This window comes from Oncorhynchus gorbuscha, linkage group LG08, assembly GCF_021184085.1.
Source record: "Oncorhynchus gorbuscha isolate QuinsamMale2020 ecotype Even-year linkage group LG08, OgorEven_v1.0, whole genome shotgun sequence".
NCBI lineage: Eukaryota > Metazoa > Chordata > Actinopteri > Salmoniformes > Salmonidae > Oncorhynchus > Oncorhynchus gorbuscha.
Window position 1 is genome coordinate 79,620,543 of NC_060180.1, and position 21,989 is coordinate 79,642,531.

Below are 21,989 nucleotides of genomic sequence, written 5' to 3' on the forward strand. Positions count from 1 at the left end.
GCAGGAACTAATGGGGATCCTTAATAAACCCCAGGAAGAGTAGCTACTGCCTTGGCAGGAACGAATGGGGATCCTTAATAAACCCCAGGAAGAGTAGCTACTGCCTTGGCAGGAACTAATGGGGATCCTTAATAAACCCCAGGAAGAGTAGCTACTGCCTTGGCAGGAACTAATGGGGATCCTTAATAAACCCCAGGAAGAGTAGCTGCTGCCTTGGCAGGAACTAATGGGGATCCATAATAAATACAAATACAAAACAACCAATATGTTCGTGAGAGTCTCAGCTTTCGATGGTGGGGTCATACAGACGTTTTTATGAGAAGACCGATTTTCGGGACGTCTCCTAGTCTGACAAACACCACTGTAGCTCTGCCACCTTCCTCCAAACATCAGAGGATGTGGTGGATTGAGACACAACCCATGCAAAAAGACATCTTTATCTTAAACTGAAGGAATCATGCTATTTAGATAAGGGGGTCCATTAAGTCCTCCGTGTGCTGACGGTGTCTCTGTGTCTCTCTCCCTGTAGATAGGAAACATCAGGCCAGAGACAGAAATCAGATGGTACAAAGACGGACTGGAGATTGAAGAGGATGATGCTGATTACAAGAAGATCGAGATGAAGGACGAGGTGTTGATCTTCAACATCGGAAAGGTCAGGAAGTTGCAGTGGGGGAGGGGGGGGGGCGCAGGGGGTAGACAGACGGGGAGAAGACCTGGGTCACATACATAATGTCCTCTACTTCCAAACTACTCAAGGTCAGGAAGTTGCAGTGGGGGAGGGGGGTAGACAGATGGGGAGAAGACCTGGGTCACATACATAATGTCCTCTACTTCCAAACTACTCAAGGTCAGGAAGTTGCAGTGGGGGAGGGGGGGTAGACAGACAGGGGAGAAGACCTGGGTCACATACATAATGTCCTCTACTTCCAAACTACTCAAGGTCAGGAAGTTGCAGTGGGGGAGGGGGAAGTTGCGGGGGGGGGGGGTAGACAGATGGGGAGAAGACCTGGGTCACATACATAATGTCCTCTACTTCCAAACTACTCAAGGTCAGGAAGTTGCAGTGGGGGAGGGGGGGGGGGTACACAGACGGGGAAGGTGCCTCTGATGTAGCTTGTCCGTATAATGGAACCAATGCGCAAGCTCCACCCGCCCTGCATGCTGGTCAGACTAAAATTAATCACAGCTCAAGTATTTGCCATCCAGTAGGTTATGTCTTTAACCCAGGTCTGATGTTGTGAAGGGTTCAGATGACTTTTGAAGAGCATTGCTTCTAATAATAGGACTGATGTCTATGGTTGTCACTCTCAGTAGATTAGATGTGAGCTGTGAGAGACCTGCTCACAAGGGGAGGCTGAAGAAGGCACAAAACACCGACAGGACAGGGTGATTCCACAATCACTGGCAAAAAACACGACAGGACAGGGCCTCGAAACGAATTACAGCATGGGAATACAAAACAAAGACCGATGTTTGGTGATGCTTCCAAAATAATAGCTATTTTATTATGACACTTTCTAATGTCTAAAGCAGGGCTCCCCAACCCTCTTCCTGGAGATCTACTGTCCTGTGGGTTTTCAGTTCAACCCTAATTTAACACACCTGATTCTACCAATTAGATGCTCAACAAGAACTTATCTAGCTGAATCATATACACTAAATTAGGGCTGGACTGAAAACCCACAGGACAGTAGATCTCCAGGAACAGGGCTGGACTGAGATCCTACAGGACAGTAAGATCTCCAGGAACAGAGTTGGACTGAGAACCTACAGCACAGCAGATGAAAACTGTTGTACATATTAAAACTACTATTAAAATGTCCAGAAACAAAGACCTTTCTTCTGAAACTCGTCAGTCTATTCTTGTTCTGAGAAATGAAGGCTATTCCATGTGAGAAATTGCCAAGAAACGATCTCATGCAATGCCATGTACTACTCCCTTCACAGAACAGCACAAACTGGCAGTAACCAGAATAGAAAGAGGCCCCGGTGCACAACTGAGCAAGAGGACAAGTACATTAGAGTGTCTAGTTTGAGAAACAGACGCCTGACAAGTCCTCAACTGGCAGCTTCATTAAATAGTACCCACAAAACACCAGTCTCAACGTCAACAGTGAAGAGCCTTCTAGGCAGAGTTCCTCTGTCCAGTGTCTGTGTTCTTTTGCCCATCTTAATCTTTTATTTTTATTGGCCAGTCTGAGATATGGCTTTTTTTGCCTAGAAGGCCAGCATCCCGGAGTCGCCTCTTCACTGTTGACGTTGAGACTGGTGTTTTGCGGGTACTATTTAATGAAGCTGCCAGTTGAGGACTTGTCAGGCGTCTGTTTCTCAAACTAGACACACAAATGTACTTGTCCTCTTGCTCAGTTGTGCACCGGGGCCTCCTACTCCTCTTTCTATTCTAGTTAGAGCCAGTTTACGCTGTTCTGTGAAGGGAGTAGTACACGGAATTTACGATATCTTCAGTTTCTTGGCAATTTCTCACATGGAATAGCCTTACGAGTTTCAGAAGAAAGTTACTTGTTTCTGGCCATTTGGATCCTGTAATTGAACCCACAAACGCTGATGCTCCAGATACTCAACTAGTCTAAAGAAGGCTAGTTTTATTGCTTATTTAAATCAGCACAACAGTTTTCAGCTGGGCTAACATATTTGCAAAATGGTTTTCTAATGATAATTTTGCCTTCTAAAATGATAAACTTGGATTAGCTAACACAACGTGCCATTGGAACACAGGAGTGATGGTTGCTGATAATGGGCCTCTGTACGCCAATGTAGATATTCCATTAAACATCAGCCCTTTCCAGCTACAATAGTCATTTACAACATTAACAAATGTCTACACTGTATTTCTGATCAATTTAATGTTATTGTAATGGACATTTTTTTTTCTTCTCTTTCAAAAACAAGGACATTTCTAAGTGACCCCAAACTTTTGAATGGTAGTGTACATTTGGGCATTACTTTTGGCTAGAACTATGAGACTGTATAGGGAATAGGGTGTGATTTGGAGCAGAGCCTCATATTGCCTCTGTAATTGATGAGGGCTGGTTGAGTGTCTTTCCAGGTCTCTGACTGTCCTACTCTCTAACTCTAACCCTGTTCCAGTTGTCTAAAAAGGATGCGGGTGTGTACGAGGTGAAGCTAAAGGATGCCAGAGGAAAAGACAAGAGCATGTTCAACCTGACTGAAGCAGGTACTGCGACACCTCTACTGTGTTCTAGAACAACCTATGTCATGTATATACTGTGTTCTAGAACACCTTTGTCATGGCTCTACTGTTTTCTAGAACAGGGTTTCCCAAACTCGGACCTATGGCCCCCCTGGGTGTTTTGGTTTTGCCCTAGCACTACACAGCTAATTAAAATAAACTCTGAAGATGACTTGGTGATTTGAATCATCTTCTGTACGGGGCAGTTTTGCTAAAAGCCCTGATGCTCAATCTGAACATTAACACTTGTCGCTTGCGGTACGGTTTTGGAAGCACAAGGAACTTATCTTTCATATGAGACAAATAAATAAACTCTAGGTTAAACTGATGCACTCCTTGATAGGGTTAGGCAGTGCGTCATTCGAGATGGATCCTGCCGGAACAGGATCCGTCTCCTCTCTGTTTTGGACTGTTTCAGTACGGAACTCATTTGCCCTGGTCTGGTACCTCTCTGGTACCTTTCTCACTTTTTACAATGTAAATATTCCAATAAAAGCGATCAGTGTTAATTCGAGTTGCCTCTTCTGTAATTCTCATGCCCCCTAAAAAAACGTCATGTGAAAACATGCCTGATATTCTAAGTATTTATTTGTGTTGGGCCGGCCCAGGTTTATGGTTTGGCCTGATATTCTAAGAATTGATTCGTGTTGGGCCGGCCCAGGTTTATGGTTTGGCCTGATATTCTAAGAATGGATTTGTGTTGGGCCGGCCCAGGTTTATGGTTTGGCCTGATATTCTAAGAATTGATTCGTGTTGGGCCGGCCCAGGTTTATGGTTTGGCCTGATATTCTAATAATTGATTCGTGTTGAGCCGGCCCAGGTTTATGGTTTGGCCTGATATTCTAATAATTGATTTGTGTTGGGCCGGCCCAGGTTTATGGTTTGGCCTGATATTCTAATAATTGATTCGTGTTGGACCGGCCCAGGTTTATGGCTTGGACTGATATTCTAATAATTGATTCGTGTTGGGCCGGCCCAGGTTTATGGTTTGGCCTGATATTCTAATAATTGATTCGTGTTGGACCGGCCCAGGTTCATGGGTTGTGCAACACTGTAGCCTAGAGACAGACCAGTGTGTGGCCATTGCTGTGGTGCAACACTGTAGCCTAGAGACAGACCAGTGTGTGGCCATTGCTGTGGTGCAACAATGTAGCCTAGAGACACACCAGTGTGTGGCCATTGCTGTGGTGCAACACTGTAGCTTAGAGACAGACCAGTGTGTGGCCATTGCTGTGGTGCAACACTGTAGCTTAGAGACAGACCAGTGTGTGGCCATTGCTGTGGTGCAACACTGTAGCCTAGAGACAGACCAGTGTGTGGCCATTGCTGTGGTGCAACACTGTAGCTTAGAGACAGACCAGTGTGTGGCCATTGCTGTGGTGCAACAGTGTAGCCTAGAGACAGACCAGTGTGTGGCCATTGCTGTGGTGCAACACTGTAGCCTAGAGACAGACCAGTGTGTGGCCATTGCTGTTGTGCAACACTGTAGCCTAGAGACACACCAGTGTGTGGCCATTGCTGTGGTGCAACACTGTAGCCTAGAGACAGACCAGTGTGTGGCCATTGCTGTGGTGAAAGAGAGAAGCACAACTAGAGTTACTGAAATGAAATCATTCAGATTACTACACCAGGAGTCGGCCTGTAATTTAGCCACAGAGGATCAATAGCTTATTATTTATTTTTTAAATGTATTTTTAAATAGCCTAGCTGTGGCTATGATGTGTAGTCCAATCACAGCATACGACTACAGTTGGGAAAGTGTGGCAAATGTATCAGTGAACAACGTGCAGCCAAAACAGGACTTCTGCAATATTTCAAATACAATCGCAGGAAAACACAGGTTGGAAAGCAAATGGCTCCTGCTGGAAAGAGAAGACTAATCTGTCTGTAGGCTACCAAAATATGTCATCCAAATAGGCCTATTGAGCAAACAGTAGTGTTTTACAAAATAAAACAAGGGAGATATAGGCTTTTGGCAGAAGCACATCAGCCATTGCCGGTGAGTGAGCTGTGTATCATTGGGTGAGTCAGTGAAACTGGAAAGCTTTGTTAGGACTACAATTTCCTCCTCATATTTTGCAATATGTCTCTCCTCCACACACTTGGCCTATGCTATCAGTGGATTCAAGACAAGGTCGTTTTTATTGATCTCAGTTTGTTAGTGTCAAAGTAGCCTGTCATTTCAATCATTTGTGAGGTATTAAACAAAATTCAGGCATGTAAAATTATGTAGAATTGTATGAAATGAGTTTATAAAAGGCCACATTTTTCCCGGACCCTAGGCTACGAAACATTTTCCACGTGTGCAACTTCTGAAAGCACCTCTACTTTACTGCTATATTCCACTACGCAAAACCCCAAATAATGCTTTATTAAAGCTCTGCATGGTCAATCTGGCGTCTACAGTGGCCGTACATAATTGACTGTGATGCGGTCTCTTGCAGAGGTCAGGGCTTGTGAAGTAAGTTGTTAAGGAAGTGAGTTCGTGTTTATACAGGACCTCCCGCCCCCACCTACTGTCAACCAATCATGTAAATGTGGGCCTATACAGAGCAATATCCCGAGGACGCCGCATTGTTACAAGGCATGCAGTACAGAGCTCAATTTGGCTTCTGCATCACACCCTCTGTACGGAGCCTCTGGACCACATTGTTGGATAAAGCATAAATATTATTGAGGTGCTTTTTTTTCATGGGTTCCGGTACCTCAGAGCCGCCCAGGTCAACCCCCTCTCGGCTCACTTTTTGTTCCAGGACCTGCCGATTTACAAACTAAGCACTGGGATTAGGGTTAGTGTTCCCACACAGCCATATCTCCATTATAGAGTGATTGTTTACGGAAGACAATGCTATCTGCATGCTCCAACACCTGTGTAAGAGTATCCCTGGAAGTATAGTGGAATTGTAGTTTCTAGGATGAGGCCCTCATAGCTGTATGGATCTGTGGGTGAGTAATCCTGGAAGTATAGTGGAAGTATAGTTTATAGGATGGAGTCACCCATAGCTGTATGGATCTGTGTAAAACTGCTACAGTAAGTGTATTTTTTATTTATTTGAAGGATTCTTTCTCACTGATGATACAACAGGTGTAGTAGACCTTACAGTGAAATGCTTACTTTACAAGCCCTTAACCAACAATGCAGTTTTAAGAAAAATACCCCCCAAAAATAATAAATAAAAGTAACAAATAATTAAATAGCAGCAATAAAATAACAATAGGGAGGCTATAGACAGGGGCTACCGGTACAGAGTCAATGTGGAGGCTATATACAGGGTATTACGGTACAGAGTCAATGTGGTAATATGTACATGTAGGTAGAGTTATTCAATTGCATAGTAAATAACAGAGAGCAGCAGCAGCGTAACAGAGGGGGGGGGGCAATGCAAATTGTCTGGGTAGCCATTTGATTAGATGTTCAGGAGTCTTATGACTTGGGGGTAGAAGCCTCTTGGACCTAGACTTGGCGCTCTGGTACTGCTTGGCGTGTGGTAGCAGAGAGAACAGTCTATGACTAGGGTGGCTGGAGGGCCATATGTTTCAGAAGCAGTATCGCAAGCAATGATTATTGACGTTTCTAAACATTAAAACACAGCGTTGGGATTGTAGTTCACATGAGGTAGTCATGGGCAAACTAATGGCTGGAAACTATAGAGAGAAGGCAGAATGCTGCCTGGAGTTTGAGAGCTAGGTACCACTGTGTTCTAGAATACGTCTGTCATGGCACTCCTGTGTTCTAGAACACCTATGTATCTCTCAAAGGTCAAACTTTGTCCACTACTGTGACTATTATTGATGACTATTAATGCCTGTAATCTGTTCCAGGTTACCAAACTGTGCTAAACGAACTGTTCAGGGTGATTGGTGAGTCTCATCATCTACATGTTATTAAACAGATACACTGCATGTGGAACATTGTGTTCTATAAAGCGGGTGGTTCGACCTCTCAATGCTGATTGGCTGAAGGATGTGGTATATCAGACCATATACCATGGGTATGACCCCCAAAATATTTGTATTGTTGTAATTACATTGGTAACCAGTTTATACCACACACCCTTGTTCCTTATTGCTTAAGTATACAATATGATTGAATAATGAACAATTACCTTTATTATCCTATCTGCGTTGTCTCCTCCAGCCAACTCATCAACTGAGATCAGTGTGAAGAGTACAGAACATGGTATCGTCCTCTACTCCTTGATCACCTATCACATGGAGGACCTCCAAGTCGGCTGGCTGCACAAGTAAGACTCTGGACCCAAAGTCTCCCTACCCTAACCCTACCACAAGGAGGAGCTCGAAGTGGGCAGGCTGTAAAAGACTATCACTGCACTACCTAGTGGCTCCATAGCTCCCTACTCCACTACCTAGTGGCTCCATAGCCGCCTACTCCACTACCTAATGGCTCCATAGCTCCCTACTCCACTACCTAGTGGCTCTATAGCTCCCTACTCCACTACCTAGTGGCTCTATAGCTCCCTACTCCACTACCTAGTGGCTCTATAGCTCCCTACTCCACTACCTAGTGGCTCTATAGCTCCCTACTCCACTACCTAGTGGCTCTATAGCTACCTACTCCACTACCTAGTGGCTCTATAGCTACCTACTCCACTACCTAGTGGCTCTATAGCTACCTACTCCACTACCTAGTGGCTTCATAGCTCCCTACTCCACTACCTAGTGGCTCCATAGCCCCCTACTCCACTACCTAGTGGCTCTATAGCTCCCTACTCCACTACCTACTGGCTCCCTCCCTACTCTACTACCTAGTGGCTCCATAGCTCCCTACTCCACTACCTAGTGGCTCTATAGCTCCCTACTCCACTACCTAGTGGCTCTATAGCTCCCTACTCCACTACCTAGTGGCTCTATAGCTCCCTACTCCACTACCTAGTGGCTCTATAGCTCCCTACTCCACTACCTAGTGGCTCCATAGCTCCCTACTCCACTACCTAGTGGCTCTATAGCTCCCTACTCCACTACCTAGTGGCTCCCTCCCCACTCCACTACCTAGTGGCTCCCTCCCTACTGCACTACATAGTGGCTCTTTTGCTCCCTACTCCACTACCTAGTGGCTCTATAGCTCCCTACTCCACTACCTAGTGGCTCCCTCCCTACTCCACTACCTAGTGGCTCCATAGCTCCCTACTCCACTACCTAGTTGTTCCAAGGCACAACAGAGGTAGCGCACTATAGAAGAAATATGGTGACATTTATATGGTGACAGTCTTAGTGATACCTCCATCTACCTACCTCATGTCTCTGTTCCAGTGATACCTCCATCTACCTACCTCATGTCTCTGTTTCAGTGATATACCTCCATCTACCTACCTCATGTCTCTGTTCCAGTGATATACCTCCATCTACTTACCTCATGTCTCTGTTCCAGTGATATACTTCCATGTATAAAAATCTATGGATGTATAGAGTGCTCATGTTGACTCAGTGTGTGTGTCTGTCTGTGTATCTGTCTGCAGGGAAGCAAAGATCGCCCACTCTGACAGAGTCCAGTGTGGAGTGACCGGGGAGCAGCTGTGGCTCAAGGTGAATGAGCCCACAGAGAAAGATAAGGGAAAATACACAGTAAATATCTGTGACGGCAAGGACGGGGTTAAGAGGTTCTGTGACCTGTCTGGACAAGGTGAGGAACCGACACACACGCACACAGACACACGCACAGACACAGACACAGACACAGACACGCACACGCACACGCACAGACACACGCACAGACACACGCACAGACACACGCACAGACACACGCACAGACACAGGCACACGCAGACGCAGACGCACACACACACACACACACACACACACACACACACACACACACACACACACACACACACACACACACACACACACACACACACACACACACACACACACACACACACACACACACACACACACACACACACACACACACACACACACACACACACAGAAATGTACAGAAACAAATTGATTGAGGAAGGAGGTTTCATCATCACATCCCCAGTCTGCTGTGTCTGATCTGTCAACCTTTTCAAGTCTAGTGCAGGCAACTTTAATGGTGGTGGGGGCCACAAAACATAGGAACTCATCATGAGGGGCCGCAGTGGCCCACGATTCTGTGCACCAACATCCATACCTTCATCCCCCCACATAAACCCACATCCAAACCCACATCATATACACATCCATACCCACATCTAAACCCACATCATAGCCACATCCAAACCCACCACCGTACCCACATCCATACCCACATCTAAACCCACATCCATACCCACATCTAAACCCACATCCATACCCACATCTAAACCCACATCCGTACCCACATCTAAACCCACATCCATACCAACATCTAAACCCACATCCATACCAACATCTAAACCCACATCCGTACCCACATCTAAACCCACATCTAAACCCACATCCGTACCCACATCTAAACCCACATCTAAACCCACATCCATACCAACATCTAAACCCACATCTAAACCCACATCTAAACCCACATCCGTACCCACATCTAAACACACATCCGTACCCACATCTAAACCCACATCCGTACCCACATCTAAACCCACATCCATACCCACATCTAAACCCACACCCATACCCACATCTAAACCCACATCCGTACCCACATCCAAACCCACATCTAAACCCACATCCGTACCCACATCTAAACCCACATCCATACCCACATCTAAACCCACATCCGTACCCACATCTAAACCCACATCCATACCCACATCTAAACCCACATCCGTACCCACATCCATACCCACATCTAAACCCACATCCGTACCCACATCCATACCCACATCTAAACCCACATCCATACCCACATCTAAACCCACATCCATACCCACATCTAAACCCACATCCGTGCCCACATCTAAACCCACATCCGTGCCCACATCTAAACCCACATCCGTACCCACATCCGTACCCACATCCGTGCCCACATCTAAACCCACATCCATACCCACATCTAAACCCACATGCGTACCCACATCTAAACCCACATCCGTACCCACATCTAAACCCACATCCATACCCACATCTAAACTCACATCCGTACCCACATCTAAACCCACATCTGTACCCACATCTAAACCCACATCCATACCCACATCCATACCCACATCTAAACCCACAGCCGTACCCACATCTAAACCCACAGCCGTACCCACATCTAAACCCACAGCCGTACCCACATCTAAACCCACATCCATACCCACATCCATACCCACATCTAAACCCACATCCGTACCCACATCTAAACCCACATCCATACCCACATCCATACCCACATCTAAACCCACATCCGTGCCCACATCTAAACCCACATCCGTGCCCACATCTAAACCCACATCCATACCCACATCTAAACCCACACCCATACCCACATCTAAACCCACATCCGTACCCACATCCAAACCCACATCTAAACCCACATCCGTACCCACATCTAAACCCACATCCATACCCACATCTAAACCCACATCCGTACCCACATCCATACCCACATCTAAACCCACATCCGTACCCACATCCATACCCACATCTAAACCCACATCCATACCCACATCTAAACCCACATCCATACCCACATCTAAACCCACATCCGTGCCCACATCTAAACCCACATCCGTGCCCACATCTAAACCCACATCCGTACCCACATCCGTACCCACATCCGTGCCCACATCTAAACCCACATCCATACCCACATCTAAACCCACATGCGTACCCACATCTAAACCCACATCCGTACCCACATCTAAACCCACATCCATACCCACATCTAAACTCACATCCGTACCCACATCTAAACCCACATCTGTACCCACATCTAAACCCACATCCATACCCACATCCATACCCACATCTAAACCCACAGCCGTACCCACATCTAAACCCACAGCCGTACCCACATCTAAACCCACAGCCGTACCCACATCTAAACCCACATCCATACCCACATCCATACCCACATCTAAACCCACATCCGTACCCACATCTAAACCCACATCCATACCCACATCCATACCCACATCTAAACCCACATCCGTGCCCACATCTAAACCCACATCCGTGCCCACATCTAAACCCACATCCATACCCACATCCGTACCCACATCCGTGCCCACATCTAAACCCACATCCATACCCACATCCGTACCCACATCTAAACCCACATCCATACCCACATCTAAACCCACATCCATACCCACATCCATACCCACATCTAAACTCACATCCGTGCCCACATCTAAACCCACATCCATACCCACATCCGTACCCACATCCGTGCCCACATCTAAACTCACATCCGTACCCACATCTAAACTCACATCCGTACCCACATCTGTACCCACATCTAAACCCACATCTGTACCCACATCTAAACCCACATCCATACCCACATCTAAACCCACAGCCGTACCCACATCTAAACCCACATCCATACCCACATCTAAACCCACATCCGTACCCACATCTAAACCCACATCCATACCCACATCTAAACCCACATCCATACCCACATCCATACCCACATCCATACCCACATCCATACCCACATCTAAACTCACATCCGTGCCCACATCTAAACCCACATCCATACCCACATCCATACCCACATCTAAACCCACAGCCGTACCCACATCTAAACCCACATCCATACCCACATCCATACCCACATCTAAACCCACATCCGTACCCACATCTAAACCCACATCCATACCCACATCTAAACCCACATCCATACCCACATCCATACCCACATCTAAACCCACATCCGTACCCACATCTAAACCCACATCCGTACCCACATCTAAACCCACATCCATACCCACATCCATACCCACATCTAAACCCACATCCGTACCCACATCTAAACCCACATCCGTACCCACATCTAAACCCACATCCGTACCCACATCCAAACCCACATCTAAACCCACAGCCGTACCCACAGCCGTACCCACATCTAAACCCACATCCATACCCACATCCATACCCACATCTAAACCCACATCCGTACCCACATCTAAACCCACATCCGTACCCACATCCATACCCACATCTAAACCCACAGCCGTACCCACATCTAAACCCACATCCATACCCACATCCATACCCACATCTAAACCCACATCCGTACCCACATCTAAACCCACATCCGTACCCACATCAAACCCACATCCATACCCACATCCATACCCACATCTAAACCCACATCCGTACCCACATCTAAACCCACATCCATACCCACATCCATACCCACATCTAAACCCACAGCCGTACCCACATCTAAACCCACATCCATACCCACATCCATACCCACATCTAAACCCACATCCGTACCCACATCTAAACCCACATCCGTACCCACATCTAAACCCACATCCATACCCACATCCATACCCACATCTAAACCCACATCCGTACCCACATCTAAACCCACATCCGTACCCACATCCAAACCCACATCTAAAACCACAGCCGTACCCACATCTAAACCCACATCCATACCCACATCCATACCCACATCTAAACTCACATCCGTACCCACATCTAAACCCACATCTGTACCCACATCTAAACCCACATCCGTACCCACATCCATACCCACATCTAAACCCACAGCCGTACCCACATCTAAACCCACATCCATACCCACATCCATACCCACATCTAAACCCACATCCGTACCCACATCTAAACCCACATCCATACCCACATCTAAACCCACATCCATACCCACATCTAAACCCACATCCGTGCCCACATCTAAACCCACATCCATACCCACATCCGTGCCCACATCTAAACCCACATCCATACCCACATCTAAACCCACATCCATACCCACATCCGTACCCACATCCATACCCACATCTAAACCCACATCCATACCCACATCTAAACCCACATCTGTACCCACATCTAAACCCACGTCCATACCCACATCTCCACGTCCATACCCACATCCATACCCACATCCAAACCCACATCCAAACCCACATCCATACCCACATCTAAACCCACATCCGTACCCACATCTAAACCCACATCTAAACCCACATCCGTACCCACATCCATACCCACATCTAAACCCACATCCGTACCCACATCTAAACCCACATCCGTACCCACATCTAAACCCACATCCATACCCACATCCGTACCCACATCCGTGCCCACATCTAAACCCACATCCATACCCACATCTAAACCCACATCCGTACCCACATCCGTACCCACATCTAAACCCACATCCGTACCCACATCTAAACCCACATCCATACCCACATCTAAACCCACATCCATACCCACATCCATACCCACATCTAAACTCACATCCGTGCCCACATCTAAACCCACATCCATACCCACATCCGTACCCACATCCGTGCCCACATCTAAACTCACATCCGTACCCACATCTAAACTCACATCCGTACCCACATCTGTACCCACATCTAAACCCACATCTGTACCCACATCTAAACCCACATCCATACCCACATCTAAACCCACAGCCGTCCACATCTAAACCCACATCCATACCCACATCCATAAACATCTAAACCCACATCCGTACCCACATCTAAACCCACATCCATACCCACATCTAAACCCACATCCATACCCACATCCATACCCACATCCATACCCACATCCATACCCACATCTAAACTCACATCCGTGCCCACATCTAAACCCACATCCATACCCACATCCATACCCACATCTAAACCCACAGCCGTACCCACATCTAAACCCACATCCATACCCACATCCATACCCACATCTAAACCCACATCCGTACCCACATCTAAACCCACATCCATACCCACATCTAAACCCACATCCATACCCACATCCATACCCACATCTAAACCCACATCCGTACCCACATCTAAACCCACATCCGTACCCACATCCAAACCCACATCTAAACCCACAGCCCACAGCCGTACCACATCTAAACCCACATCCATACCCACATCCATACCCACATCTAAACCCACATCCGTACCCACATCTAAACCCACATCCGTACCCACATCCATACCCACATCTAAACCCACAGCCGTACCCACATCTAAACCCACATCCATACCCACATCCATACCCACATCTAAACCCACATCCGTACCCACATCTAAACCCACATCCGTACCCACATCAAACCCACATCCATACCCACATCCATACCCACATCTAAACCCACAGCCGTACCCACATCTAAACCCACATCCATACCCACATCCATACCCACATCTAAACCCACATCCGTACCCACATCTAAACCCACATCCATACCCACATCTAAACCCACATCCATACCCACATCCATACCCACATCTAAACCCACATCCGTACCCACATCTAAACCCACATCCATACCCACATCCAAACCCACATCTAAACCCACAGCCATACCCACATCTAAACCCACATCCATACCCACATCCATACCCACATCTAAACTCACATCCATACCCACATCTAAACCCACATCTGTACCCACATCTAAACCCACATCCATACCCACATCTAAACCCACAGCCGTACCCACATCTAAACCCACATCCATACCCACATCCATACCCACATCTAAACCCACATCCGTACCCACATCTAAACCCACATCCATACCCACATCTAAACCCACATCCATACCCACATCTAAACCCACATCCATACCCACATCTAAACCCACATCCATGCCCACATCTAAACCCACATCCATACCCACATCCGTGCCCACATCTAAACCCACATCCATACCCACATCTAAACCCACATCCATACCCACATCCGTACCCACATCCATACCCACATCTAAACCCACATCCATACCCACATCTAAACCCACATCTTTACCCACATCTAAACCCACATCTTTACCCACATCTAAACCCACGTCCATACCCACATCTCCACGTCCATACCCACATCCATACCCACATCTAAACCCACATCCGTACCCACATCTAAACCCACATCTAAACCCACATCCGTACCCACATCCATACCCACATCTAAACCCACATCCGTACCCACATCTAAACCCACATCCGTACCCGCATCTAAACCCACATCCATACCCACATCCGTACCCACATCTATACCCACATCTAAACCCACATCCTTACCCACATCTAAACCCACATCCGTACCCACATCCGTACCCACATCTATTAACCCTAACCCTAACCCTATACCTTCATCTAAACCCACATCCATACCCACATATGAAGTTAGAGCCAGCGGAATCATTTTGGGGGCCCTAAGTGAAAAAAATTTGGGCGACCCCGCCACTTTGCGAGCAAAACAGTTTAGATGACCCCTCTCTTGTCAGCAGAGTCATATTATTGGTGTGGATCGCTGGTTTTGTAGAAATCAAATGTATTTATAAAGCCCCTTTTACAACATCAGATGTCACAAAGTCCTGTACAGAAACCCAGCCGAAAACCCCAAACAGCAAGCAATGCAGATGTAGAAGCACGGTGGCTAGGAAAAACTCCCTAGAAAGGCAGGAACCTAGGAATAAAACTAGAGAGGAACCAGGCTATGAGGGATGGCCAGTCCTCTACTGTACACGTCCATTTAAGGCCAGATTGTTCCTCAAGATATTCAAACGTTCATAGATGACCAGCAGGGTCAAATAATAATCACAGTGGTTGTAGAGGGTGCAACAAGTCAGTAAATTGTTGGCTTTTCAGAGCCGAGCATTCAGAGGTCGAGACTGCAGGTGCAGTAGAGAAAGAGAGTCGAAAACAGCAGGTCCGGGACAGGTTGCATGTCCGGTGAAGAGGTCAGGGTTCCATAGCCACTGGCAGAACAGTTGAAACTGGAGGAGCAGCACAACCAGGTGGACTGGGGACAGCAAGGAGTCATCAGGCCAGGTAGTCCTGAGGCATGATCCTAGGGCCCAGGTCCTCCGGGAATTAGAGAGAACATACTTAAATTCACACAGGACACCAGATAAGAGGATTACGCCAGATATAACAGACAGATCCTAGCAACCCGGCACATAGACTATTGCAGCATAGATACAGGAGGCTGAGACGGGTGGGCCGACGATACCCCCGACAGGGCCAACCCCTCAGGATATAACCCCACCTACTTTGCCAAAGCACAGCCCCCTCACCACTAGAGGGATATCAACAGACCACCAACTTACTACCCTGGGACAAGGCTGAGTATAGCCCACGAAGATCTCCTCCACCGCACAAGCCAGAGGGGGCGCAAAACTGGACAGGAAGAACACGTCTGACTCAACCCACTCAAGTGACTCACCCCTCCTAGGGACGGCATGGAAGAGCACTAGTAAGCCAGTGACTCAGCCCCCGTTTTAGGGTCAGAGGCAGAGAATCCCAGTGGAGAGAGGAGAGCTGGCCAGGCAGAGACAGCAAGGGCAGTTCGTCGCTCCAGTGCCCTAGCCCTAACAGGAAGCCAATGTAGAGAGGCTAGCACTGGAGTAATATGATCAAATATTTTTGGTTCTAGTCAAGATTCTAGCAGCCGTGTTTAGCACTAACTGAAGTTTATTTAGCACTTTATCCGGGTAGCCGGAGAGTACAGAATTGCAGTAGTCTAATATAGGTTTTTGGGACCTAGAACTAGCATCTCTGTTTTGTCCGAGTTTAAAAGTAAAACATTTTCCGCCAATATACTTTCTTATGTCCGAAACACAGACTTCCAGGGCAGGTACTTTTGCGGCTTCACCATGTTTAATCAATGTCCGCATAGCAGTGAAGGTTGACATTGTGTTTCCGAATGACATCACCAAGAGGTAGAATATATAGTGAAAACTATAGTGGTCCTAAAACAGAACCTTGAGGAATGCCGAAACGTACAATTGATTTGTCAGAGGACAAACCATCCACAGAGACAAACTGATATCTTTCCGACAGATAAGCTCTAAACCAGGCCAGAACTTGTCAGTGTAGACCTATTACGGTTTCCTATCTCTCCAAAAGAATGTGGCGATCGACGGTGTGAAAAGCAGCACTAAGGTCTAGAATCAGGACAGATGCAGAGCCTTGGTCTGACGCCATTAAAAGGTAATTTACCACCTTCACGAGTGCAGTCTCAGTGCTATGATGGGGTCTAAAACCAGACCGAAGCATTTCGTGTACGTTATTTGTCTTCAGGAAGGCAGTGAGTTGCTGCGCAACAGCTTTTTCTTAATGGAATGGGAGATTCGATAAAGGCCAATAGTTTGTTTTACATTTTCCGGGTCAAGGTTTGGCTTTTTCAAGAGAAGCTTTATTACTGCCACTTTTAGTAATTTTGGTACACAACCAGAGGATAAGGAGCCATTTATTATGTTCAACATAGGAGGGCCAAGCACAGGAAGCAGTTCTTTCAATAATATAGTTGGAATAGGGTCCAGTATGAAGCTTGAGGGTTTAGAGGCCATGACTATGAATGTGTCAAGAGATAAAGGATTAAAACAAACTTGAGTGTCTCTATTGACCGTAGGTCCTCAGGACAACGGAGCTTTGGAGAAATTTACATATTCAAAGTGGAATCCGTCATTTGCTCTCTAATGATCATCTTTTTCATCGAAGAAGTTCATTAATTTATCACTGCTGAAGTGAAACCTATTCTCTCTTGTTGAATGAGTTAGAGCCCTGTCTATGTTCATAGATAAGATGAGAACACCCCTCCAGCTAGGATGGAGTCCGTCACTCCTCAGCAGGCCAGGCTTGGTCCTGTTTGTGGGTGAGTCGCAGAAGGAGGGACAATTATCTACAAATTCTATATTTTGGGAGGGGCAGAAAACAGTTTTCAACCAGCAATTGAGTTGTGAGACTCTGCTGTAGAGCTCATCACTCCCCCTGACTGGGAGGGGGCCAGAGACAATTTCTCGATGCCGACATCTTTCTAGCTGATTTACACGCTGAAGCTATGTTGTGCTTGGTGGCCTCTGACTGTTTCATCCTAACATCGTTGGTGCCAATGTGGATAACAATATCTCTATACTCTCTACACTCGCCAGTTTTAGCTTTAGCCAGCACCATCTTCAGATTAGCCTTAACGATGCTAACCCTGACCCCTGGTAAACAGTGTATGATCGCTGGATGATTCTTTTTAAGTCTAATACTGCGGGTAATGGAGTCACCACTGACTAGGGTTTTCAATTAGTCAGAGCCAATGGTGGGAAGCTTTGGCGGCTCAGACCCTGTAACGGGTGGCAAAGAGACCTGAGAAGGCTCATTCTCTGACCCCGACTCGTTGCTTAATGGCGAGAACCGGTTGAAAGTTTCTATCGGCTGAATGAGCGACACTGCTTAAGTATGCCAACAGAATTTATTTCCAGAAGCCTTGAGAAGATTGTCCGGCTGCGGGGACCGTGCGAGGGGATTTATACTGCTATCTGTACTTACTGGTGGCACAGATACTGTTTCATCCTTTGCTACACTTAAATGTCCCTCGATTACATCTGAAGCTGTGCAGGCAACACATCTATCCTCATCATAAGCCAATAGTTCTCCTGTATATTATGGATACAGCGACTGCATAGGGTTAATATTAATAATATTGACACTATGCTTTTTCGGCTGGTGGAGGTCCTGTAGGACCATGTCCAGTGTGAAGAAGTTCAATAAAAGGGAAATATGTTAAATGCAGAGTTTTGATTAAATGGTTATTAAAAGTAAAAACCAAAACGTTTGGCAGGTAGCCAAGTTGCAACAAACAGCACAGAGACAAGTCCGGAAGTTGTAATCAAGCCCAGAGTAATGAATACAACAGACTCCCGTAAACAGACTGCTCTGAATGCCATTATTTCAGCCCAGGATATGATAACTGTCTCCCAAGCTGATATTCTGTTGAAGGAATTCTAAATTCCTCTGTATTATTTCCCAATCAGAATTAAATACTCTTTCAATGCATTCGAAGGGTTTGTAAGACCCTATATTTTTATAAGAATGGACAGAGCCCCGGTCTTAAAAGTCAGGTAACAGCGTTTAATTCAAGAGAGTACTGGGTACATACACATTTTTCCACAGGTTATAAACTGAAAATGACGTCAGCGTTTTCTAAATGTTCTGTCTCTTCATGACACTGGTAGAAAGGCCCTATAGTTCTCGAGCCTTCCCTCCTCACCTGAAGCCAAGGTCAGTCAGTGTAGATCAGCCTTCTAGACAGTCTGCCATCTGGAGATAGTTCATTCATTTGTACCAAGGCATTGTTCTGAACTCCTGACTATATTATATACAATTGGGGAAGGAGAGAGAATTCATATATGTACAGTAACATAATGGCATTTGGACTAGTCAGTCCTGATTGACATGTAGACATAATTAGTCATCATTGATAAAAATTCCCTTAACACATTCGCATGCTGCTTCTTTCATCTGAAGGCTGAACGGTGGGTTTAAGTGCTGTTTAGCAGCTTGTAACTAATGAGTTGTTTGTCATTGCAGCCTGGGAGGAAGCCTTCGTAGAGTTCCAGAGGCTGAAGTAAGTTCAATAACTCTACACCAGCTTTTTAGCTCTCTGTGGAACTCTTGTTCTGCCAGACAGACGGAAACAGTGGATGTAGTTGTTGTTATTCCTGACCCTGTCTGTCTCGCTGTCTGTCTTCCTCAGGGCTGCTGCCATTGCAGAGAGAAGTGAGTGGCTATTTATATTCTCCAATATTATGAAACATCTTCTCTGCTCTCTTCCTGCTCTGGGCTGGAGGGAGGAGGCTCTGAATGGCACACTGTGTGCCCTTGCCTGTTAACATTGATCATCCTGTATTGCAGACCGTGCCCGGGTTGTGGGAGGTCTGCCAGATGTGGTCACTATCCAGGAGGGCAAGGTAACAAGGATCTCTCAAAGGGATTTATTGGCATGGGAACCATGTGTTTACATTGCCAAAGCAAGTCTCTCTCTAGCGCTCTCACTTCCCACATCTCTCACACTCACTATCGCTCTCTGTCTCTCACGTTCACTCTCACTTCCCACTTCTCTCTTTCTCTCACACTCACTATCGCTCTCTGTCTCTCACGTTCACTCTCACTTCCCACTTCTCTCTTTCTCTCACACTCACTATCGCTCTCTCTCTCACGCTTGCTCTCACTTTCCACATATCTCTCACACTCACCATCTCTCTCTCACACTCACTATCGCTCTCTGTCGCTCACGCTTGCTCTCACTCTCTCTCACACTCACCATCTCTCTCTCACACTCACCATCTCTCTCTGTCTCTCACGCTTGCTCTCACTTCCCACTTCTTCCCTCCGTGTCTGTATGTGAATATGTTTCTTAGGGAACAGTGTTTAATATTGTGCTGACATCATGCCTCCCCACTTCTCCAGTCTCTGAACCTGACAGGCAACGTGTGGGGTGACCCTGCACCCGAGGTCACCTGGATGAAGAACGACAGAGAGCTGGTGTCTGACGAACGCTACGCCCTCAAGTTTGAACACGGCAAGTTCGCCAGCATCACCATCGCGGCGGTAACCACGACCGACTCAGGGAAGTACGCACTCCTGGTGAAGAACAAGTATGGAACTGAGGCAGGAGAGTTCACTGTGTCCGTCTACATCCCAGAGGAAGAGAAGAAAGAGTAGATGGGTTGAAGGGATGGAGTTGGAATGGGAGGAATAGTTATAATAGGCTGAAGGATGACAGGGCGATCTCCAAAGCTCTTTACCCCAGTGCATGATGGTAAACAGAGAACAGGAGATAAAGATTTGGTGCGTATTCTTCCAGTGCACCATGTCTATACTGATGTGTTGAATCTAAATGATGAACCTGGTTTGAATCATGGATTCCATCTGTCTCTGTCCGCACTGGGATAAACAGCTGGGAGTTTCACCCTTCAGAAGAATAATAGTGTCATACTCTACAGTTGTTGTTGCTTGGTTTGTCGTCTGTGTTTGTAGATGTAAGGATGTTTGGTCCAACCAGGAGATGGTTGACTTCTCTGTCTGCTGCTTTCAGCTGTTACTCTCTTACCTGCTACAACATTACTGTGGGTTAAACTTTAGAAATTTGAACTCTGACTGGAGTGTTAGACAACCACAACATATTACAGCAGAGGTCAGAGATCAGAGGAGACTGGAGGGTTGAGGAAGTAAAGGCCCAGCAGGCAGTATGTATAGGCATCCCAAATGGCCCCCTATACCCCAAGGGCCCTGGTCAAGTAGTGCACTGTATAGGGAATGGGGAGCCATTGGGACGCCTTCTCATTGTGTTTCTGTATAGCCCTGTATCTTTAGTGTGTTTATGTGAGCCGAGCCTGAAACTGGTTCTGTCTGTCTGACACACAGCATCAGGCCTGGACACATAACACACATAACACACACATAACTAACACACACACACACACACACACACACACACACACACACACACACACACACACACACACACACACACACACACACACACACACACACACACACACACACACACACACACACACACACACACACACACACACACACACACACACAACACACACACACACACAACACACACAACACACACAACACACACAACACACATAACACACATAACACACACACACACACACACACACACACATAACACACACACAAAAAAAGCTTACTTCTGGGGGCATTTACTCCCAGTTTGTCCATAGAATCAGATTTGTATAGGCTGACATGACACTATACAATATACATTGTGTTCTGACATGACACTATTCAATATACATTGTGTTCTGACATGACACTATACAATATACATTGTGTTCTGACATGACACTATACAATATACATTGTGTTCTGAC

General features: G+C 46.5%; 1 protein-coding gene across 1 annotated transcript in view; it reads left to right on the forward strand.

The window, feature by feature from the left end:
- LOC124040709 (M-protein, striated muscle-like) overlaps positions 1–21,233 on the forward strand; it is a 115,198-nt gene extending 93,965 nt beyond the window's left edge. Inside the window, exons 31-39 of the mRNA XM_046357783.1 lie at positions 530–655; positions 3,112–3,199; positions 7,037–7,075; positions 7,353–7,458; positions 8,692–8,855; positions 19,669–19,705; positions 19,835–19,857; positions 19,993–20,048; positions 20,548–21,233. Coding sequence (XP_046213739.1) covers positions 530–655; positions 3,112–3,199; positions 7,037–7,075; positions 7,353–7,458; positions 8,692–8,855; positions 19,669–19,705; positions 19,835–19,857; positions 19,993–20,048; positions 20,548–20,802 — 894 coding nt within the window. The 3' untranslated portion in view covers positions 20,803–21,233. The remainder of the gene's footprint in view (positions 1–529; positions 656–3,111; positions 3,200–7,036; positions 7,076–7,352; positions 7,459–8,691; positions 8,856–19,668; positions 19,706–19,834; positions 19,858–19,992; positions 20,049–20,547) is intronic.
- The last annotated feature ends 756 nt before the right edge of the window (positions 21,234–21,989 follow it).